Source organism: Vanellus vanellus (genome assembly GCF_965231255.1).
Source record: "Vanellus vanellus genome assembly, chromosome: 4".
In the NCBI taxonomy this organism is placed as follows: Eukaryota; Metazoa; Chordata; class Aves; order Charadriiformes; family Charadriidae; genus Vanellus; species Vanellus vanellus.
In genome coordinates this window covers 65,898,176-65,918,182 of record NC_138909.1, presented here as the reverse complement: position 1 = coordinate 65,918,182, position 20,007 = coordinate 65,898,176, and the positions used below count along the sequence as shown (strand labels likewise).

Sequence of the window (20,007 nt, the reverse complement as noted above, 5' to 3'; positions counted from 1 at the left end):
ATTCCAATTCTATTTCTGTCAGAATGATCCATTAATATTGAAGATTACATTATTAGAATTTGAACAATACAATTGTGCCTAAAATAGTTAAAATACAAGTGGACTTAAGAATCAGATCACAGAAAACTCTCACTCAAATGTCAGTTGTCACCTATATGTAGGAACAAAAGTACATTCCATCCTGTTCTGTCATTATTTATAGATTAATGTTAACAAAAATTTCTGGAGGCAGATGACATGGCACTGTTGAAATCTTGTTTTTAAAACGTGACAGCAAAATCCAAAAGTCTGTAGAGTATCATTTTCATCACAACGTCACCCACCTTTCAAAGGTCTCAGTTCAAGGTTTTATAAAGGAGAAGGAATTCCTAAATAGTATATGCAAGTCCTGCCATGCAATCGTTTTTCATGATAATTTTGTTTTCATTCACTTTTTCATGGAATAATATATTTATCTAGCTCAATGTTTCTGTCTATGTATTCTATCCATACAATATTATTTTTAACACTGAATCCAACAAATTCATCCTACCAAATAGAAAATATAGTCTTTCAAAGAAATCAAAGTAATGTCTAAAATACTTTAATTATTAGAATGCAATGCCAGTTTTCGCATCAACACAAAAACTGAAATAACTGGTTTGTTTTAATTTTTGCCACCATTCAAGCTCTCCTCATTTTCAATCACACTTCAATAAGCATAACAATTTTCAGTGGCTACTGAATATATTAAAAATGACATTCAACTGTGGCTTTACAGTTTTCCCAGTATGGCTCAGGCATACTACATGTTAGCATGATTTCTGAAGTCTGAATTTAATGTTTAGTAACCTACTTCACAGCTATATGTCCAGGGGAATTAACAAATTGTTCGGTTTCATTACCTTAACCACAAAATCTCACTACAAAACAGACAATAAAATAAACATCCCAATTTAGGTACAAAGTCTGGAAACTTTTTCTGACATTTTTGTAGTAATACCAGTATCACTTTCTCCCTTACCACACACCCAGAAAAATGAAATGTAAAGAGATATATTCATGTAAATAACCAAGGAGAATATATAGACACACACAGATACACATACGTAACCTAATAGAACTTCTTTTTAGATGGATACCACCATCTTCCTTTTTGGTCAATTAGTCATTTGCTGTTGGGATATACATTGTAAGCATATGTAGACTGCTGTAGCCATTCTTCAGTCATACATACCAGATTTGGCAATACCTTACCATGGAGAATAACACACTTTTATTGGGTTAAGATGTCTATCCCAGGAAAGACAAAAACCCAAGAACAATTTTCCAGTGCTGTAATCTCTGAAAAACTAAAACATGCACTCAGCCAAACTAATTTATTCATTCTATAACAGAAAATATACCACCCTTCTTGCATATACCCAACAGTTTCCATTGGATTAGCAAACCCATTATTTCATTGGTTATCAAAAATATGTACACTTTGACATAGAATAATTTATTTTATGGTTTATGGGCAAATGAAAAGACAGCGAAGTCAGTGTCTGACTTCATAAAATTTTAGATGAAAGCCAATAAGCAGAGAACAGTAAAACATTCAGGTTTTATAAAAAAAACATTTCAAATTGAAAAGATTTTTTTAAAAATTCTAAATACTTTTAGATAGAAAAGGAAACAAAACCTTTGATTTAATTTACCTTTAATTTTTAATAGCTGGAGGATTACTATAGACTAAATAAGGATTCAGCATTTTTCCCTTCTACATAAATAGACCCTGAATTTAAATGAGATGTTCTAAAAGTACTGTACAAAATAAAGTGTGAAGAAAAGGAATGTTCTTCCTTTCCAAATAATGAAGAATGGCTTTGACACTCAGTGTTATTTTGAAAACAGTCTATATAAAGTTTTTGGGTAAAGGGAATTCTCTAGAGTGGGGTTTTTAAATCCTACTTTCTTTTGCTGATGCTGTACATATTACATTCTGGGAAATTTCTTAAGTAGTTGTTGAAACAAACATGGAAGGAAAAGAGAATAAATGTCCTTTATGGTCTTTTATCTAAAATGAAAAGTATGGAATTTAATTCAATTACCGTCTCCCCAGCCCTCTACTGGTATTTTTTTTCAATGTTTTAACTGCTTCTGCAGTATAGTTTTTAAATCATGTAAAGAGAAGAAAGTGCTGGTTTTATTAGTAGTGTTATGTTCCATTATTTTGTATATCTGCATTTTAACAAACTTTAAAATGAAATAATTACAATTTAAACTATTTAATATATTTATTTAATTTTTTTTTTTGGACTGACCTTTCAAAAGTCTACTTAGTATCACTTGCTAGTGAGATTATGTGTGTGAATGTCGTGTTTGCCCCTACCATTTTCCATATGCTCTGCCTCACCAACACTGCCATCCGGCGTAGTCCTTTCGTAGTTGTCCTCTGGGAGTGGAAGGGCACCCAGTCTTGGCCCTGATGAACTCTTACTGCTTGGTGTTTCTGACTCCTCCAGACCGCTGTCATAGCAGCTCTGCAATGACCCTTGATGCGGGTCCTGAGGCTGACTCACAACAGAAAACGTCACTCTACGAAATGGCTGCAAGAGAAAAGATTCTGAATGTCACTGAAAAGTTCAGTCTTTGAACATCTGATTCTCAAAACATGACTTAGGCAAACTAATATTTTAACATTTACCAGTTAAACAGTTTTGTCTACATTAAAGCAAACAGCAAGTACAGTCCTGAAAAGGCCACTGGACAGAGTATCTGTGGATTTTTACTGGGATATACGGTCCAGAACCTTCATGCAGTTTTGCATAGTCTCCTTTCAAATGGCTGCATGGGATAAGGAATCTGGTTTATAATTCTTTATAAATTCTGTGCAGTTTCTCTTTTACCCAATAGTAATAATTTGAATGGAGTTTCTATCGGACTGCATAAAGGTACTTGGCAGCGTGTGCGTGTGTATGTGTGAGACCGTACGGGTGGGTACAAATGCTCACCTGTAACCTATATTGTGGGTATTAGCAGCACACCCATAAGCCTTTCATAAAATCACTTCCTGTGGTTTTGAAAGCTAGTTGACATGAGAAAGGAGGGGAAAAAATAAAAAAAAATAAAAAAAAAAAGAAGAGGGGGTGGGGAAGGGTTCAGTAGTCTCTTAGCTCCTTTGCCATAAAATTCAGTGCCTGGAGACAGGGTGTGTTGCCAGCTGACTTAATAAAGCCTTTAAAGTACTGCGAGCACAGCTGACACCACGTTTCCACTGGGACTGTGCAAACATAGATTGTTAGAGATTTGTATTCATTCAAAATGACAGATATTACTGTTGCTCTGGAAGCCTACACGCTGAACCCTGGCACCCGTGAGCATCCTGGGAAGTGGGAGAGCCGATCCTTCGCATTTCAGAGGACACTGAGGGCGGGCGGGACTTTCAGTAAGAAGCTAGGGGATTCTCCTCCGATTTGAACTACACTCAAGCAGTAATGATACATTTCAAATAACTTAATGATACATTTGAAATCACTTACTGTTCCCAAGGCTGGGAAACCACAGAGAAATATCTGATGCTCTAGAAAGCACCTTCCAAAACAAACACCAATAGATCCATTTTATAAGACACTATACAGACTTTCCTATGTTTAAATGGCGAGGTCTGAGAGTGCTGCCCGCCTTTAGATCCACACGTGTGTCAAGCCCTATGTTAGAATGAGACACAGGCACTCATCACCCCCAGCACTGGCACCTCTGGTCACTATATAGGGTGGAAACGCGTACATATGCAGACTAGAAGGGAGGAAACAGCAACTACAACCATTTACACAAGCCCTGAAGAACAGAAGTCCTCATTAAGTAGAGGGGTGGGTGGAGTTTTGGTAAGAATTGTTACAATTTTTTTTTTTTTTTTTGAGGATACAAAGTTTTGAAGATACAAAGATATTCAGCGCCGATGATAAATGGGTTGGACTACAAATATAATTCTGGCACAAGCAGATCAAAAGTTCATAAATGTGGGTGTTGCTAGAAATATAAGAAAATTCTTAGGGGAGAGTCATGGTGTTGTCATGGTGAGTTTTTGACCTTTTAAAGTTTCCTTCTATTCTTCAGCAGCAAAGAACTCTTATACCAACTTAATTTAGACCTTCTTCTCATATCAAATGCAAGGAGAATAGAAGAGCATAACAAAAGAAGAAAGAGCACAAATAAGCAACACTAAAAGAGCACATTAAAATAGTTTAAAGTTGTTGCTCCTTTCACTAATGTGGAAATAGCAGAAAGCATAGAGGAGGATTAGAACTGCTGTCTTAAGACCCTATATATACATTATACAATTTGAATATCTGTTCCCCATAGGTGCTCAATAAGATCTTTCCCTTCCAGGAGTATTCAGAAGGAATCCCTCTGTTGAATGGCACAGGAATTCTAGAAGCTTTCCTACTTGTTCTGAATCATGCAGGAAGGATAAAGCCCTTTCGCTTAGTCTGTCCTGCAAAACATCTGCATCATCTGTATTGTATTTTCATATTTCAATAATAGCTTGTGTATTGTGTTATCCATAATTTAAACACACCTTAGTTCCCTCAGAGAAATAACTAAATAAAAGTAAAGAAAGGTAATGTGTCTTTATCTAAACTATGGTTTTAGATGTGAGCAACCAATTTTCTTTTGTCTTTTTTTTTTTTTAACTTATGGAAGTAGTGATTTCCCTTCACGTGCTTTCCGCAGATGTACTTCTAAGTATATAAAAAGATGTCAAACAAAGACAATATTTCATATCTTGTAAACACGCTTTGGTGTTTCTTTCCAATATTCTCAGATCACTTAAGAATACTTGCAAGTAGAAGTTAGGGTTTCACCAGTCCAGTAAAGTTTACTATTCTTATTACACTGACCTAACTCACAGGATCCTTCCCCTGTTTTGACACTGAAGTTACATTTATTTCATCATATTATTATCATGTCAGGTTACCATCTGCCATTCCCACTAACATTAGAAATGAGATATATTTTTTGGAAAATACGGATTCACTATTTACAAGGTATGCCAAATTTGCTAGTACGATCTAAATGGTACTTCTACTATTATTCAAGAAGCAACTCAGAGAACTACCTAAGGACGTAAGAAAAGAATTTCTCTTCACTCACACTTAAGTCGTTGGTGCAATGCCCAGATGGATCCTAAGATCAAGTTTTACCTCCTATAAGTAGTACTGTTGACAGAACTTTCTAGCGTGCCCACCTGTCTTTCCTGAAGAGCTTGTACTCTAGACGCCTGAGTTGTCCCACCACAGCTCAGTAATTTGAACAATGTCATGTTTCCGAGGCCACGCACAGAGCTACAGTTCCTCTTGCTTGTTTCCCAGGCTGCACACATTTCTGTACATATGACATCCGTCAGGTGGACCTTCTTTCACTCTATTTTATTATTCTAGAGGACTCTCTTGTACCTACCACCTTGCACCCTTTGCTGTCCACCCCTGCCCACCGCTTCCTTACTTGACTGTGGGTTGTAATTTCCCGCCACATGCGTTCCTAGTTTAAAGTTCTCACCAGGATGCCCAGCCTGGTGGTAAAGATGCTGTTGCCAGCTTTTTCAGGTGGATCCTCTCTCTCCCCAGATGCCCTCAGTCCTCCGAAAGGGGACCCATTGGTCTAAAAGCAAAATCCCCGTCCCACAGGACCAACCTGCTCCTTCCCAAGGTTTTCACTGTGAGGACTGAGGAGACACCTTAAAGTTCCATGTCCCCTTCACCCTCTCTCCTTAGAGCTGTGTAGTGACCCTCGATACAGTCAACATCCTCACAGTGCCACTGGTGCCCACATAGATGAGGAGCAGCAGACCAATGAGTGGATAAGCCTCAGGAGTCTCTGCAAGTCATCCTGCACCTGAGCACCTGGCACACTGCAAACCTCCCTAAACAGCAGCTCTGGTCAGATGGGACCTCCACCCTCCTTAGAAAAGGGTCTGTCGCTCTGATTCTTCCTCGGGCAGAGTTTCTACCCTACTGTCTTCTGCTAGGCCACTGACCCTATTCTGCAGTTGCAAATCTGCAGGTGAAAGAGTTGTCTGCCTTTTGTTGCAAGATGTCACAAGCCTACGGTCTTCCTTAATTTGGGAGTCTCTCCAGTGAGCACACCCTCTGGTTGTTCTTCCTTCTGTGCAGTCAAGGGGTTCAGGCTGCATGGGTGATATATGTATGGGTAAATATATGGGTATATATACTATACTAGTATGCTGAATAGTACTTAGTGAAAATAAATATATAGATTTGGAAGAGGAGAAATCTGCTTTCAATTAAACTAGATGGGTATGTAAGGAATATCTGTATACTAGTTCTTGCTGGGAAACCGTATTTTGCTTTAAAGTAAGATCTAGTGTAAATCACACAGCTTATCTTTGAAAAGACACTGTAAAATATGTTGTTGTGTAATCACACAGGCAAGCAAGAGGAATATGAGAGAGAATGTACAAATTAAATATTTAAGCATACTAGTAAACATACTTAGTATGTACTAGTAAGTACATACATAACATACACATTTCAGGAATAAAATGTGAGAAATTTTACATCATGTAAAAAGGTGCGAGACCATCCATTTCTACAGAGTTTAGTGAAGTTCCGTTTTAAGAAGTTGCATATTACTGAATACTGACGGTATCCAATGTATATATTAAAACAGCTCCTAAACTTCCATTTGTAGAAGTCTAGATGTGGTGCTGAGGGACATGGTTTAGTGGTGGACTTGGCAATGTTAGGTTAATGGTTGGACTTGATGATCTTAAATGTCTCTTCCAACCATAAAGATTCTATAAGTCTATGATTCTATGATAACCTGATAATTTTCAGACTCCCAAGGAACCACAGGCCACAGTTTAGCAACCACTTTTTAAAAGATGCTGAGGACCTTTGTGCACCGATTGCCTGTGAAGTACTAAAAGTTATGCCCTGTAACTCAGAGCTAAGCTCAATGGAACCTACCCTTAAAATATGAAGACTCTGCCCCTTATTCGGGTTTCTTCTTGCAAAAAACACAGCTGCAGCTCTGACCATGGATAACTGGAGAGCGTGACACTCACAGACACCCACAGACCCCGCAGAATTCGAGAGTGGGATGCAAAGCTTGTAGTTCATGGTTACCACACACCTACATGTTGGTTCTACTTACAAAGTATTCTAAAAACCGCTTTGGGATAATCTCTGAAAATTCTTGTTAGAGATTTAATCTGAAGAGGCAAATATTACCACCCCCTCCCTGGGGTTCTGCTTAAAGGTTTTTAAGGTTTTAGTCAATGATTGTGATGAATCTATTCCACCTACTTTTCCAGATATAATCACCTGCCTGGGGTCACTTTGTGGCGAATACATGCTTGCACCAAAAACACTTTGCATCACCTACAGTGCAAGAACAGAGTGATGCAACATAAAATGGGAATTAAATGAAATTATCAAGTATTTAAAACTTTCCGTTCCCTTTCCCTTAGATTTTTTGGAAATCATTGCCAACTAGATCACAAGCATAGAACACCCGCTTATCACATCTGCACTTACCACAAGAAAGGTAGTCACGTTATTTAAAATAAGTTTTTGAAAGAACTATCAAAGATTCCTGAGTAGGAATTATCTGACACAAAGCTGCTAACGCACATAGTATTCACTTCAGTAGAGCCAATTCAGCCCATTCCACAGAATATCAATGAGTATGATAGAAGGCTGACAAAATCCTTTCTGAAAGAATGACCTGCATGTGAACTGTTATCCTGCAGCATTTATTACACTTCTGCTTCCGGTACAAACATCAGAATTCTGACCTCTATGTTGCATTGCTTCTGAGAACTAGATCTTCTCAGGCCAATGTATTGCAAATTCGGAATGCGTCATGCTTCATGGAACAATATCATGACCTGTGCTTTTCTGATAAAAAGAAATAGACCTTGATCACATATATGTTTGTTACCTGCATAGTTAAGGAACACTGTATTTGGTTAATTTAATGGATTTTAAGAACAGAAAATATTGGATATCCACACTGTGGTTTCCTGTCTCCTTTCTGACATGTCATCTTGTCTGATACGTAAAACACCGTATACTTTAGACAGTATAATACGGATAAACATCACAATAGTCATAACAGAACTATCAGTCGTAAAAGATACTGCGTTTTCATATGCTTTGAAAATTGAGGTTATACTAATTATGGCACATTGTTTTACACCCAAATAACTATGACATCTTAGAGATAAAGTTGATGAAAACACAAAAGTATGGGATTGTTATAAAATGTCTCTGAAAAAACTGTATATGCATGTTACTGTTTATCGAACTCATAGTAGTTCTTTAATCATTACTAACAAGAATATTTCAGTTAAATAAGATTTAATCCCTATCACGACAGTTATGAGCACTAGAATGTTGACACATAATAAATGCTATTTATTCATCAGTTGCTATGAATGCAAAAAAAAACCCCTTCCATAAATAAGAACTTTCTTCATGTACGCTAATCTTCATTTAGATCCTAATCTGTAAAACATTTGAGGTTTCAAAGAAAACTGCATAGTAATGAGACAAAAAGGAAGGAAGGAGGATGAACACCAGGATTAATATTTCAAAAAAGTTGTTGGTAAAATGCTGGTAATCTCACACATTTATTGCATTGCCAAAAAAATGAGGATATAAGCTGCATTTTAACAAGGAGAAACAGCCTACATCCTTAATTTTGTGTTTCCATTGGTAAAATTACATCAGTGACATTTCTCAGAAAAATGGACACGAAAAATTTCCAAGTGCTGATAAAATAAGGGACATACCCACGAGGCGAGCGGAGAGGGTTATGTTTAGCTTCATGGATTTTCAGTGCACAACGTTCATATGGCTCCATCTGCCAGCACTGTGAATCAACATGGTAGAGCTCCTTTTACCCAAATAAGCCTACTACCTGTTTAATTCGTCCTTCCCAGGAAAACAGCAACCCTAAGACTTTACCAGTCCCTTAGTAGGGATAGTCTTTACTAGATTCACATTTAGTAAGAATGAAATAGGCCTGATAATTTTCTCCCTCTGAAAAACTGATATTATATTTTCTGATAACAGCATATGGAATTATTCCTAATTATATTTGATCATGGAGCTGATCAGATCGCAGAGAGAAGATACACCTTTGCATTATACCCCAAAGGTAAATCACCATTTCTTTCTTGTTTCATAAACTAGATATTTTATTTTCCCCTCACCAGCAGAAGAAAATACAATTACAATACAAAAGACATACTTCTTGCAGTCTGTCTTAATTGAGTCCTCTTAACTTATTCTATGGTATATTGTTTATCTTAGCCTGTATTAAATAACTCTTTCCTAGCCAAGCTAGCAAAATCATATTATACTTTTAATTCATGAAGAACCCTAATTTCAGAGCTTAGCATTAGGGACAGACTGTGGACAGACTTGGTGAAAAATCAGTGTATCCTTACAGCCGAACGAGGCTTAATTGTGACACTTTTTTGCCATGATGAGTGCTATTTTCCTTTCATTTCCAAAAATTCCTAAATCTGCATTGTATTTCCTGATACTTCACATTGTTTACAGATTACATTATTTCATGATTTTTGTTTAGCAATTGCTATTAACTTTGTAAATGCTGGTGGTTCAAATCCTGGTGCATTTAGACTATAATGGTGGGGTGGAAGAGTGAATTCTTTTTATATTTAATTGAGAGCGGATGCACTAAAGTGTAACAAGGAAGAGTTGCCAATTTTCTCTCTCAATTACTTAGCACTTGGATAAAAATAGTGAGATTCTATCAGGCCTTCCTGCTGTCACAACACCTATATCTCAAAAGAATTAGGATTTTGAAAACATTTTAAACAACTGTAAAATGCAATCCAAGAAGCAACTTCATATGTTGAGAAGCATAAAAAATAAGTCCAAACTGAATACCAAGCTATTGTTTTAAATATTTCTACTAATTCATTCTACATTAGCTTGAGCATTACCCAAATCCCTGAAAGATCAGGAACTCAAATCAGATGACTTCCCACTTTAACAACATGTGATATCTTGAGCTATTCACTAGGATTTAAGTTGGCCAACGAGCCAACTCTGGAGGGCACCTAGTCCAACCACCCTGCTTGAATTTGGGTCACTTAGAACACTTTGCCCAGGGCTGCAATGAGTAAGGTTTTTAATGTCATCAAGAACGAAGACTCCACAGCCTCTCTGAGCAACCTGTTCCACGGTTCTGCCATGCTCACAGTAAAGATTTTTCTTACGTTCAAATGGAATTTCTGCATTTCAGTTTGTGCCAAGGCATAAAAAGCACTGGTGATGAGTCAAACCTAAATACTATTATAATTCCTGTTAGCTTCAGAAAGTCAATCAATGTCAAGCTGCTTGTAAGAGTAACACAGCAACTCTGAGATATGTATAGGGTAGATCTGAAAAATAGGCAGAAGAGATACATCAACTCATCACATAAATTCAAAGTGTTTCTTTAGCACTTGAATTTTGATACAACATGTCATTATCCTTTTCTTTCTATTCATTCTTAATTGCTGGAAGCTTGTTGGAAGACAAACAAAATATTAATGAACAATTGCTGTTCCGCATGAATAGTTTCAACCCACACAACTCTTCCCCCATTCAAATTGCATATTTCTACTGTTCTAAATTTCTATCATTGTGGTTAATACAAAATTAGCAGGAAATTAAATTAAACAGGCATTATTTTTCAATGAGAAGACTGAAACACTTGAGACAAGTATTACAACAGGAGAGGAAAAGAGGAGAAACACATTGAAATGAATAACCAACTTTTTCTTTGAAATTTAGCAAAAAGTAATAACAATTGCAACTTTAAAAAGGAGTTGGGGGGGAAAAAAAGTCTGATATTACAGCTCTGTAGCAGACATCACCCATGATGAACTGGGACTGGCCCAGCTATCGGGTAAGAATGCTACACACAAGCGAAAGACTCTCCATCATTATTGCCATTTATTTTGGTAGCATTTTTACTAAATTTAGTTGCAGTAGTGAGCTCCTGGTCACGAACCAGAAGCGTACTTTGTTTGTTCTGTATGAATATAAAATATAAATCCACTAATATCTATTTGCTTAAGCCCGAGGCTACATGTTAAGGATGATATTCAGGGATAATATTTCATAATGCATTTTACTTTATGCGCATCTTTACCATAACATTCAAACGTACATTTCTCCTTTTAAGTTCAGTGCTTTTCTCAAATATCCTCTCTTGCCTGTTATCCAAATTTGCCTTTCTGAAACACAATGACGTCTGAACAGACCAAAATCCTTTTCATTCACCTAGCTATGTTCATTAAGTAGATTCCTAATAACTCTCATCTTTGTTACAAGTAAACAAATAAAAGGCATGCCTATTATTTCTGTGAATATCAGCATAGAAGACACCAATAGTATGAAGAACATCCCTTTCTCAAAGATATAATACTCTTTTGTGATAGAATCCTCATATCAAAACATAACACACAAGTTCATTTAGAAAAATTAAACAAGATCTACAAGGCTTTTAAATGAAAGCAATATTCTTAGCATTTCACGAGAGCTTTTCTTGGTAGCTATTGAAAGATGAGCATAAAGAAACCAAGAATAAATGAGAATGTGTAGCAGAGATGGTCAAAATAATTCTATTATACTCTTTCGCCTGCTCATAAAAATATACTTTTGTTATCACTTCAGTATCCCATTGTTTGAGAATTATAAGAACGAAGCATCTACAACCCTGAAGTGCTCTCTTATTGTTCTTCTAAAAGAAATAAATGGGTGAAGTAGCACTTTGTCTTCCCAAGAACAATTATAACATGAAATAAGATTTTTATCATAGTTCTATTTCTTAAAAATGCTTGTCTTAAATATTTCATGTAGATTAAACACAACTTCAGTGAATCTAGTATTTTTTTCCTGAACTCATTGCATTAGATTCCAGTGTTCTACTCCAACTCTTTCTAACAATTTTCATTAAAATCCTCTGAATACTTTTGTCTGACCAAATTCTGTTGCTAAAGCACTGGAAAAGTATTCATTTAGCTAAGTGTCATTCCAGTATCTTATACCACTCACTACTTACACCCTTACAATGGCTAACGCTCTTCACTTTCAAACTTTTCTGTGATCAGATCTTTCTCTTTTCTTGAAATATTTGGAGAGTCTGTTTTTCCTGGAGGGGCTTGTTTGGGTTTCTTTTCCTTCTGTTTTTCAGCAGAAAATTTGCTGCCCAAAACTAGCCCAGGCATATTAGTTCACAGGGGCTGTTATGTCTGTTAGTTCCTGCCTTTCGGCACAAGAAGGTTTGATCTTTGTGTATTTGCTACACTGTTTCATTCAAGTTTCTCATTGGCTCAAATATTATTATTTGAAAACAAACAAAAAAATCCCTCATTTCCATCCTGTCAGCTCAATCAGCCAGATATCTGGGCAGAGAATCTCAGCATCTTCTCTTGAATCTGGAACATTATTAAAATAATTTAATGTGTTGAAAGGAAAAAGAATATAATACTTCAGCCTAGTTATCAGGCACTAAAAAGCCTTCAAATGGGAGGTATACGTGCATAAGCCTACTTCCAAAGTCATTTACATAAACTGCCCTCAGAGAAAGGATGAAACCAGAAAGACTGTTCATGCATATTTTTCATAGGTTGTAGAGTGATGACCTTTTAATTGTCTGTAGTCCAAGTGGGTCAAAATGTGATGTGATAGAAACAATTAGTCCAATTAAGCAATACTCATTCATATATTTACATATATCACTCGAGGTTCTGGCACACCATTGTATTTAATATATATAAATATATATATATCCATATATAAAAAGAAAAATATTTTAGAACTACAGAAGAGTTCACAATAGATATAAATTGTCACATTCTATACAGCATTTTGGGTGAATCTACATTAGTATTTCCATTCACGTAAGGTATGAGCTACAGAAATTAGTCTCATTATTATCCCTAATTAGTGTACTTTGTTATCCTTGGAAGAACTATCTTGAAGCAAATATGTTGGACTCCTTTTTGGTACAATTCAAATGAAGGACATGATCCAAAAGCATGCCTAGATAGCTTGAACTAACGAGCTCAGTTCACAGGATCAGACTAGAGCCAGTTCACAGTAAACCTCTACAAAATGCATATAGTGTGAAAATCAACCACAGCATGCACTGTTTCGCCATACAGATCAATTCCTCTTGTGCCATTCTATTTGCTAATGTAGACATAGCCATTTATAAAAACTGCTTTCTCTGTTTGGTTTCCCAGCACAAAGAGAGGTTTGTGTCTACAACGGGATCTTTGCCAGAATGCCATTGAAATCACAGATCCAGATAGCTAAAGCATATATGAACCCTTCAAAACATCGAGGTTTACTATTAACAAAGCACTGATGCACAAGAAGTAATGTCTTCTTCTAAGTAATGAAAAATATTCCTGTTGCTAAGATTAGATGAAACGTTTTGCATATATTGCTAATAGACCACAGTGTTCTGTATAGAACTCATTAGATAAACAAGGAAAAAATAACCATCAATAAATATTTGAATTATTAATACATACATTGCATCAAAGTAGAACTCTTTGGGTCTTAAGTCTCACATTCTGATTGACTTTATCTGCCATCATTCTTAAAAAGGTTAATTATTAATACTATTGTGAATATTTTCTTTTTAGTAGCTGTTCACAAGAAAAGACTGTAGCCCAATATGAACAAGGAAAGTCACTGCATCAAATTTTAGGAAAATTCAGCAATATATCTTGGAAAAATAAGATAAATTTCTAAGTGTATATGAATACATAAACCAGGCACTTCAAGCAGTTCTAGTCTAACAGGGCAGATACGCAAATACAGATATACATGCAATTAGGAATAAGGATTTTTATAGTGGTCACTAAAACTATATTGACAATGACATATTTTTAAAAACCTGCGGTTGAATTTTTTTCTAAAATTAGCTAACAGATTCAGTATTTTTTATTATTCTTATGCATCGTGTAGTTCTCAATGTTTGTTTACTGTTCATTCATCTAAATTGTCCAAATTATTGTCTAAACTTAAATGTCTTAAATTTAAGGCATAGTGATTTTTAAAGGATTCAGACATTTTGTATAAATTGGACAAAAAAACCTCAGGCATAAAATCTCAGTCAACTATGCTTCTCTATAAGAAGTGGAAGGACAGAACTATAGAAATGTATGCTGTGTAGGAAGCTATTTAATAGAATGGAAGTATTCTTCACCAAATATTGAGGAATTTAAATTAGCTACACAACTTTTAGATTACTCAAGTTAAATGAAACAAAGGCTGTTCTTGCTGAACACTGTAGCTATGCAACTTATAATAATAAACATGCCACAGGCTCAAAATACAAGGCCTTGAAAGGGATAACTGTTAATTTTATTCAGAAACTAGATATTTGAAAAGGCACTATAGATTTGATGGGGGAAAAAAAGAGGCATGGATGAACATAAAAATACAATTTGTTCTATTATTTCATTTTAATCAGTGTTACATACGCTTTCGTTGTGACAAATAGATTGTTGGAAGAAATCTATTTAGAGGTAATTGAAGAGGAAACTGATAAAAAGTTAGTTACAGGCAAAATAACAGATGAGGTCCACATCCAGAACTATACTCCAAGGCTAATTATCTATACAGCCACCTTGCACAATTAATTAAAACTCATGCCAAAAATGGGGGGGGGGGGTGTTTGTTTTCTTCTTTTTTCACATTTCATACTGAAAACCCTTTAAAACTATAACACTACTGTAAAATCAGAATATGCATTTTTTTCAATTGTAGGAAAATGTTTGAAGTGCAGTGGTCTACAAAACAATATAGAATTTGATGGGTCTTTTAAAACACTAATTAAAAGGAGACATTTAGCTGATAGCAAACTAACTGCTGCAAAAATATCACAAATACACAAACAAAAATACATTTTTTCAAAAAAATTAGTTACATAAATTATAAACCTACTCATATGTAGATATCGATGTTTACTTCCTATTATCGCCCTCTGCAACACCATGCCTGTTCCTTTAGGTTAAAAGTTACTCTGTAATTGTCAGTGATGTCATTTGAAGCAAATTGCTTAAGTGTAAGAGCTGCTGAAATGTGCAACTATTGCTTTACATTTGACTCAAAATGTCAGTAATTATTTGAGACTGTAGTTAACACAGTAAAGGTGCTTTAAATTTACAGCCTCATAAAAAGTACTGGAATATCTATCCGTGGAATTGATTACAACCATCAACTTGTTATGCAATTATTACTGAATGAGAAAACAGTGTAATGTCACAGAAAACCCTGTTTATTTGTGGTTTGATTTTTATTTTTTTTTCTTCAAAAGTCTAGTAGTGAAATTCCATGAGAACAAAATCTAACTTGTGTTTTGTAATAAAAATAAGCCTGGCATGTGTTTGTCAATACACGCTCCAGCCAATCAATCCTAAAAGCATGACTTTTGAAGGTGGCAATAAGATGATTGCCTGGAAAACAAGAGTGGGGACTCTGCTAATTTCTTGGATATGACTACTTTTATTTTCCTAGGACTTGATTTCCGCATGTGCAGTTTCATTTTCAGTTTTGCATTCCAAATCAAAATCACTTTTATCTTTCACTTCAAATTTGGCCCCAAAAATGATCGCTTAAAAGATTTTAAAATATTTTCATCATATGTTTAAGAAAATCATCAAAGAAATTAATTATCTGAAGAAAAACTAAATTATTATGCATAAAATACTGTAAAATAGAAACAGAAAAGCGTGGTTTATAATAAAAGTAGTTAAACTCAAAGTGTTCGTAGTTAAAACTTTATAGATCTATTTTCATGAGTAGAACCTTACTATACATACATTTGAATAGTCAAGCTAGCTGAAGTGTTCTGGGACTGGTTAGCACAAAAAAGAACACTTCCTCAATTAAAAACACGGCTACACGTGTAACATTTCATTACCAGTTTAACAAAGTTGAAGTGCAAACCTTTAGCTATGATAGCCATCAACATGCAACAATATCTTAAATATAGAAAAATGCTTTCTCCTGTTGATGAATGCAGCATGCATTTCAGTGATGAAAACTACAGATTGGTGCAAAGAGTCCTTTTTAAAAGATTCAGGTCAGTTGCTCCAGTCCCTTCCAAGATCTTTTCAGCACAGCTCAACTGTGGCAAATATTGATGGATATTTCTTCAGATTGGGATTGGGTTTTTTTTGCTTGTGAGAAAAATGCATGATTTTTTGTTATTAGGAACACGGATTTGCTAGAGCTCATGAGCTCATGTTCCTTTAGTCTCTTTAAGGCATTATGAAAATGAGGTAATAGAAAGAAAAATACCCTAGGCTTATTAAATATCTGGGTTTGATTGCATATCTGACATAAATACAACAGACAACAAAGGTTTTATGATACATTTTGTATGCAGCTGATGAAGAATGAGTTCAAATTACAGTTCACTAAACCCTACATTTTCAGGAGTCACTGCATCCCTGTCAATCACAAGTTTACAGATATTTTTTGTTCATAAGAACGTTATCAGCATTGTCCATGAATACATTGCTTGAGACTCAAGAAAGTTCTAAAAAGAGTTCACATACTGGAATTCATGTTCTTTTATTCCATGGCTATAGACCAGATGGGTAACTTTCAAGGTCACAAGTAGAAAACAGCCTGATGGATTTCCTGGAAGAAACCACAGGCCCACAGAAGTGTACTGTGATTGAAAGATGATTAAAAGTAGTCAGCATTGTCTTTTCAGCCAGCCAAATTCGTTCTTATTATGCACTCTCTCAAATATTCATCTAAGAATGTTTTTAATGCTGTGACTGAAATTCAACACTGACTCTGATGCTTGCTATCAGTTCCAAAGAAGTTTTCAATATTAAGATGTTATTAAAAAGTTTGCCAAGGTGACACAAAATTTCATCTGTTCGACTGTTAAGAGGTGTCACATAGACAAGTAACGTTTTTGCCTAACTACATTTCTTTCTCTCCCATAACAAAGTATGGGAAAAGCAAAAAAGTGATTTGGACACTAAGTGTAATTCTATTCTTCCATTGTACAGTGTCACACAGAACATAAAATATAGGTTTTGGGATAATTAGGTGACACAGAAAAAGAGTAACTTGATATTATTTAGTTAAAACTTAATTAAAATAAAATACCAGAATTTTTCATTCTAAACCCTAGTTTTTACAATATTGTCATTCAGAAATAAATTAGGATCACATAATGAAAATACCAGGTCATTTAGAAAAGAATCCCATAATGAAAATATCAAAATTCTCCACCAGAAATGCTCTCTAAATAGCGTGGCCATTTTCCGCAGTGCCAGGCTGGCCTGCAGGTTCTGATGGACGGCGCTGTCAGCCAGTATTGGGATTCTCACAGGAGACAGTCATTCTTATGATTCACCAGGGAAAGTACAACACTTCAATTTCCCCTCTGCATATAACAGAAATAGCCTTTCTGGCACAGGAATCTGGGCTTAAGTCTCAACCTTGCTTTATATCTACATGGCAAATTGCGTTGCCGCGTGAAGTCACCCGAGCCAACTCTAAATGAATGGCGCTGGAAGGCTGCTGGTGAGCTTCTTAAGTGCTTTGCATCTCTATTCATACACCACCATATAGATGAATGTGCACAATTCCCACTTCGAACTTTGCAACTTTCAGGATTAATTTCGCTATTTCTTCTTCATTTACTTCATGCGAATGAATAAGAATACAGAGGTCAAATCCTTAGCTGATACAAATCAGTGTACTCTTGTTGTCTGACTTCAGGCGTCTGTTCTTTCCCTAGTTATACCAAGATGTTTTGCTTTTTCCAAACAAAACAACATAATGGGCAACAATATTGTCATGGCTGCAGACAGTCTTGGATCATGATTGGATGAGGCAGCACGCACTTCATAAAGCCAGCTGGCATTAGCAAGAACACTTTCTGGTCAATGCCCTCTAAAAATAAAAAAAGTATCAATCTCAGCAACAGCAGACCCATATTGCAAAGTCCAGAATTAAATGTAGCTCTCCCGTTTGGCTGCTTTTATTGCTGCCACTATGCCATCTGGCCAACAAAATTATTTAGCACTGTATCAGCTTTATGTCTGTTACTTTCAAAGCACAAATATTTACATTTGAGGTTTGTCCAAAAATTCTCCTAGATAAGTGGTAGAAAAAGATGTTTCCTTTTCCAGTTCAGGACAAACAAAGGCGAAAGTCTGGGCAGATGTAGGGGAAAGAAACTTTGAGCAGAACTTCCTTCCAAAAAACTTAATTCAAGAACTTTAAACTGGAAAAAGAATTCAATAATTGGGCTACTTTAAGGCAGATTTAAATAAACTGTTTATAGTTGATTTTATGCTGATGTCGTCATCTTAAGTGACATTGCTTTCTCGGATTGTTCCATACGATTAGAGGTTATTGGATCAAAATAGATGTAAACCCATAGTCTGTGTATAATTGAATATACAGCTCTTATTCAGAACTGTGAATGGAAAAAAGTTTTTAAGTAGGTAGATCAATTGAGTAACTTATTTTTTTTCATGCCTTCAAAGACGAAGTTGTACCCTTTTTAAGCACTGTGTAAAAGGTGACAGAAAATGCACAATTTTCTAATTGTAAAATAATTAAGTTGTGTTCATGTACATGTATCACAACACTCTTCAGATAGAAGGAAGGAAGTTGAAAGGAAAAGGATGTTGGAGAAAGTCTGTATTTAATTCCTGGCTCAGCACAAATGTTACGTTTTGCTTTGGCAATGTTTTTCACCTGTCTGTAGATGCAAAACAAGGATTAACCTTTACCTTCCTATATCGGTTACCCTGATCTTGTAAGTAGGCTTTGTAAGTTTATGGTAGAGACTGCTGGGAGCACAGATGGGAAAAACCGCGCAAGCTAATGTAATGGTATTTCAAATAACTGAAGTTATTGTTGGGGGCCACAACAACCCTAAGAATCCAGAACACAGAGGATACTCCCAATTTCCATACTTACCATTTTCTATGTATCTTCTTGGAAATTGGAACAAAAACATATGTAAATTTCTGACCGGCAAGACTACTATAAATATGCAAACATATCACTGACATAATCTTTCCAATACTGCATATCATTATGCAAATTATATTTCCAAAGTATAAGCCTCTGCAAATAAATACAGCAAAAATAACCGAGGGTGAGGAGCACGTCACTAGGACATCACAAACGTTGACTGTGTCCAACCTTCAAGAATATATTCCGATGCTACTCTGTCTCAGTGGAATTTGTAATGGATATATGTGCTTTCAATGAAGTTCAACTTCACTGAACTATGAAAATAGCTAAAACTAGACTCTCTGTAGCTGCGCAATTATGCTAATATTTCAAATTCTAATTTTAAGATCCAGCCTGAGTTCATAGATATTCTTTGGCACTGTCCTTTAAATTCATCATCTAAATGTGGCCCGATAAGCATCTAACAACATGGCACAAGTAGACATTTTACAACACATATACAAAAATACCCCGTGAGCCACAGGGAAAGAAAACAAGATTTAAACTGTTGAAAGACTATCCTTTTTAAAAAAATTGTTAAAGACCAAGAAACCTGAGTAAGACATTTTCTTTATGTTCACTTATTTTTCTATCCTATTTTAATGCATACAAGGAGAAATTCTATTTTTAGGTACGCAAATATTTAAATCTTTCCTATGTAGATAAAAATAAAAATGGTCATCGTTTTCCAGTAAACACGTATTTTCCTGAAATATTTTAATGTCTGTTTTTAAGAACGTATTTTTCAGTAACACTGAGACATTTAAATGCTTTAAAGCTGAGCTGCAAGTGGTTTGACACCAAAAGTATCATTTCAGGGCAAAGAGATTTCAGGGCAAACTTAATTCAGGGTTTTGTGAAAAAATAAGGAAGATATTTTGAAAGAATTTAATTTAAAGATTAAATATTTTTGGTTTTCCTTTCAGAATTTATCTGGATTTTAAGCTGAATTGAGCAATACATGTTTTTAATAGGTTTA

At 35.4% G+C, this 20,007-nt stretch overlaps 1 protein-coding gene across 3 annotated transcripts in view; it reads right to left on the bottom strand.

Moving 5' to 3' along the window:
* PCDH7 (protocadherin 7) overlaps positions 1–20,007 on the bottom strand; it is a gene marked incomplete at its 5' end in the record, with an annotated part of 284,465 nt that overhangs the window by 144,856 nt on the left and 119,602 nt on the right. For all 3 annotated transcript variants that reach the window (XM_082482800.1, XM_082482801.1, XM_082482802.1), the window contains one exon: positions 2,354–2,570. In XM_082482800.1, the coding sequence (XP_082338926.1) occupies positions 2,354–2,570 (217 nt within the window). The remainder of the gene's footprint in view (positions 1–2,353; positions 2,571–20,007) is intronic.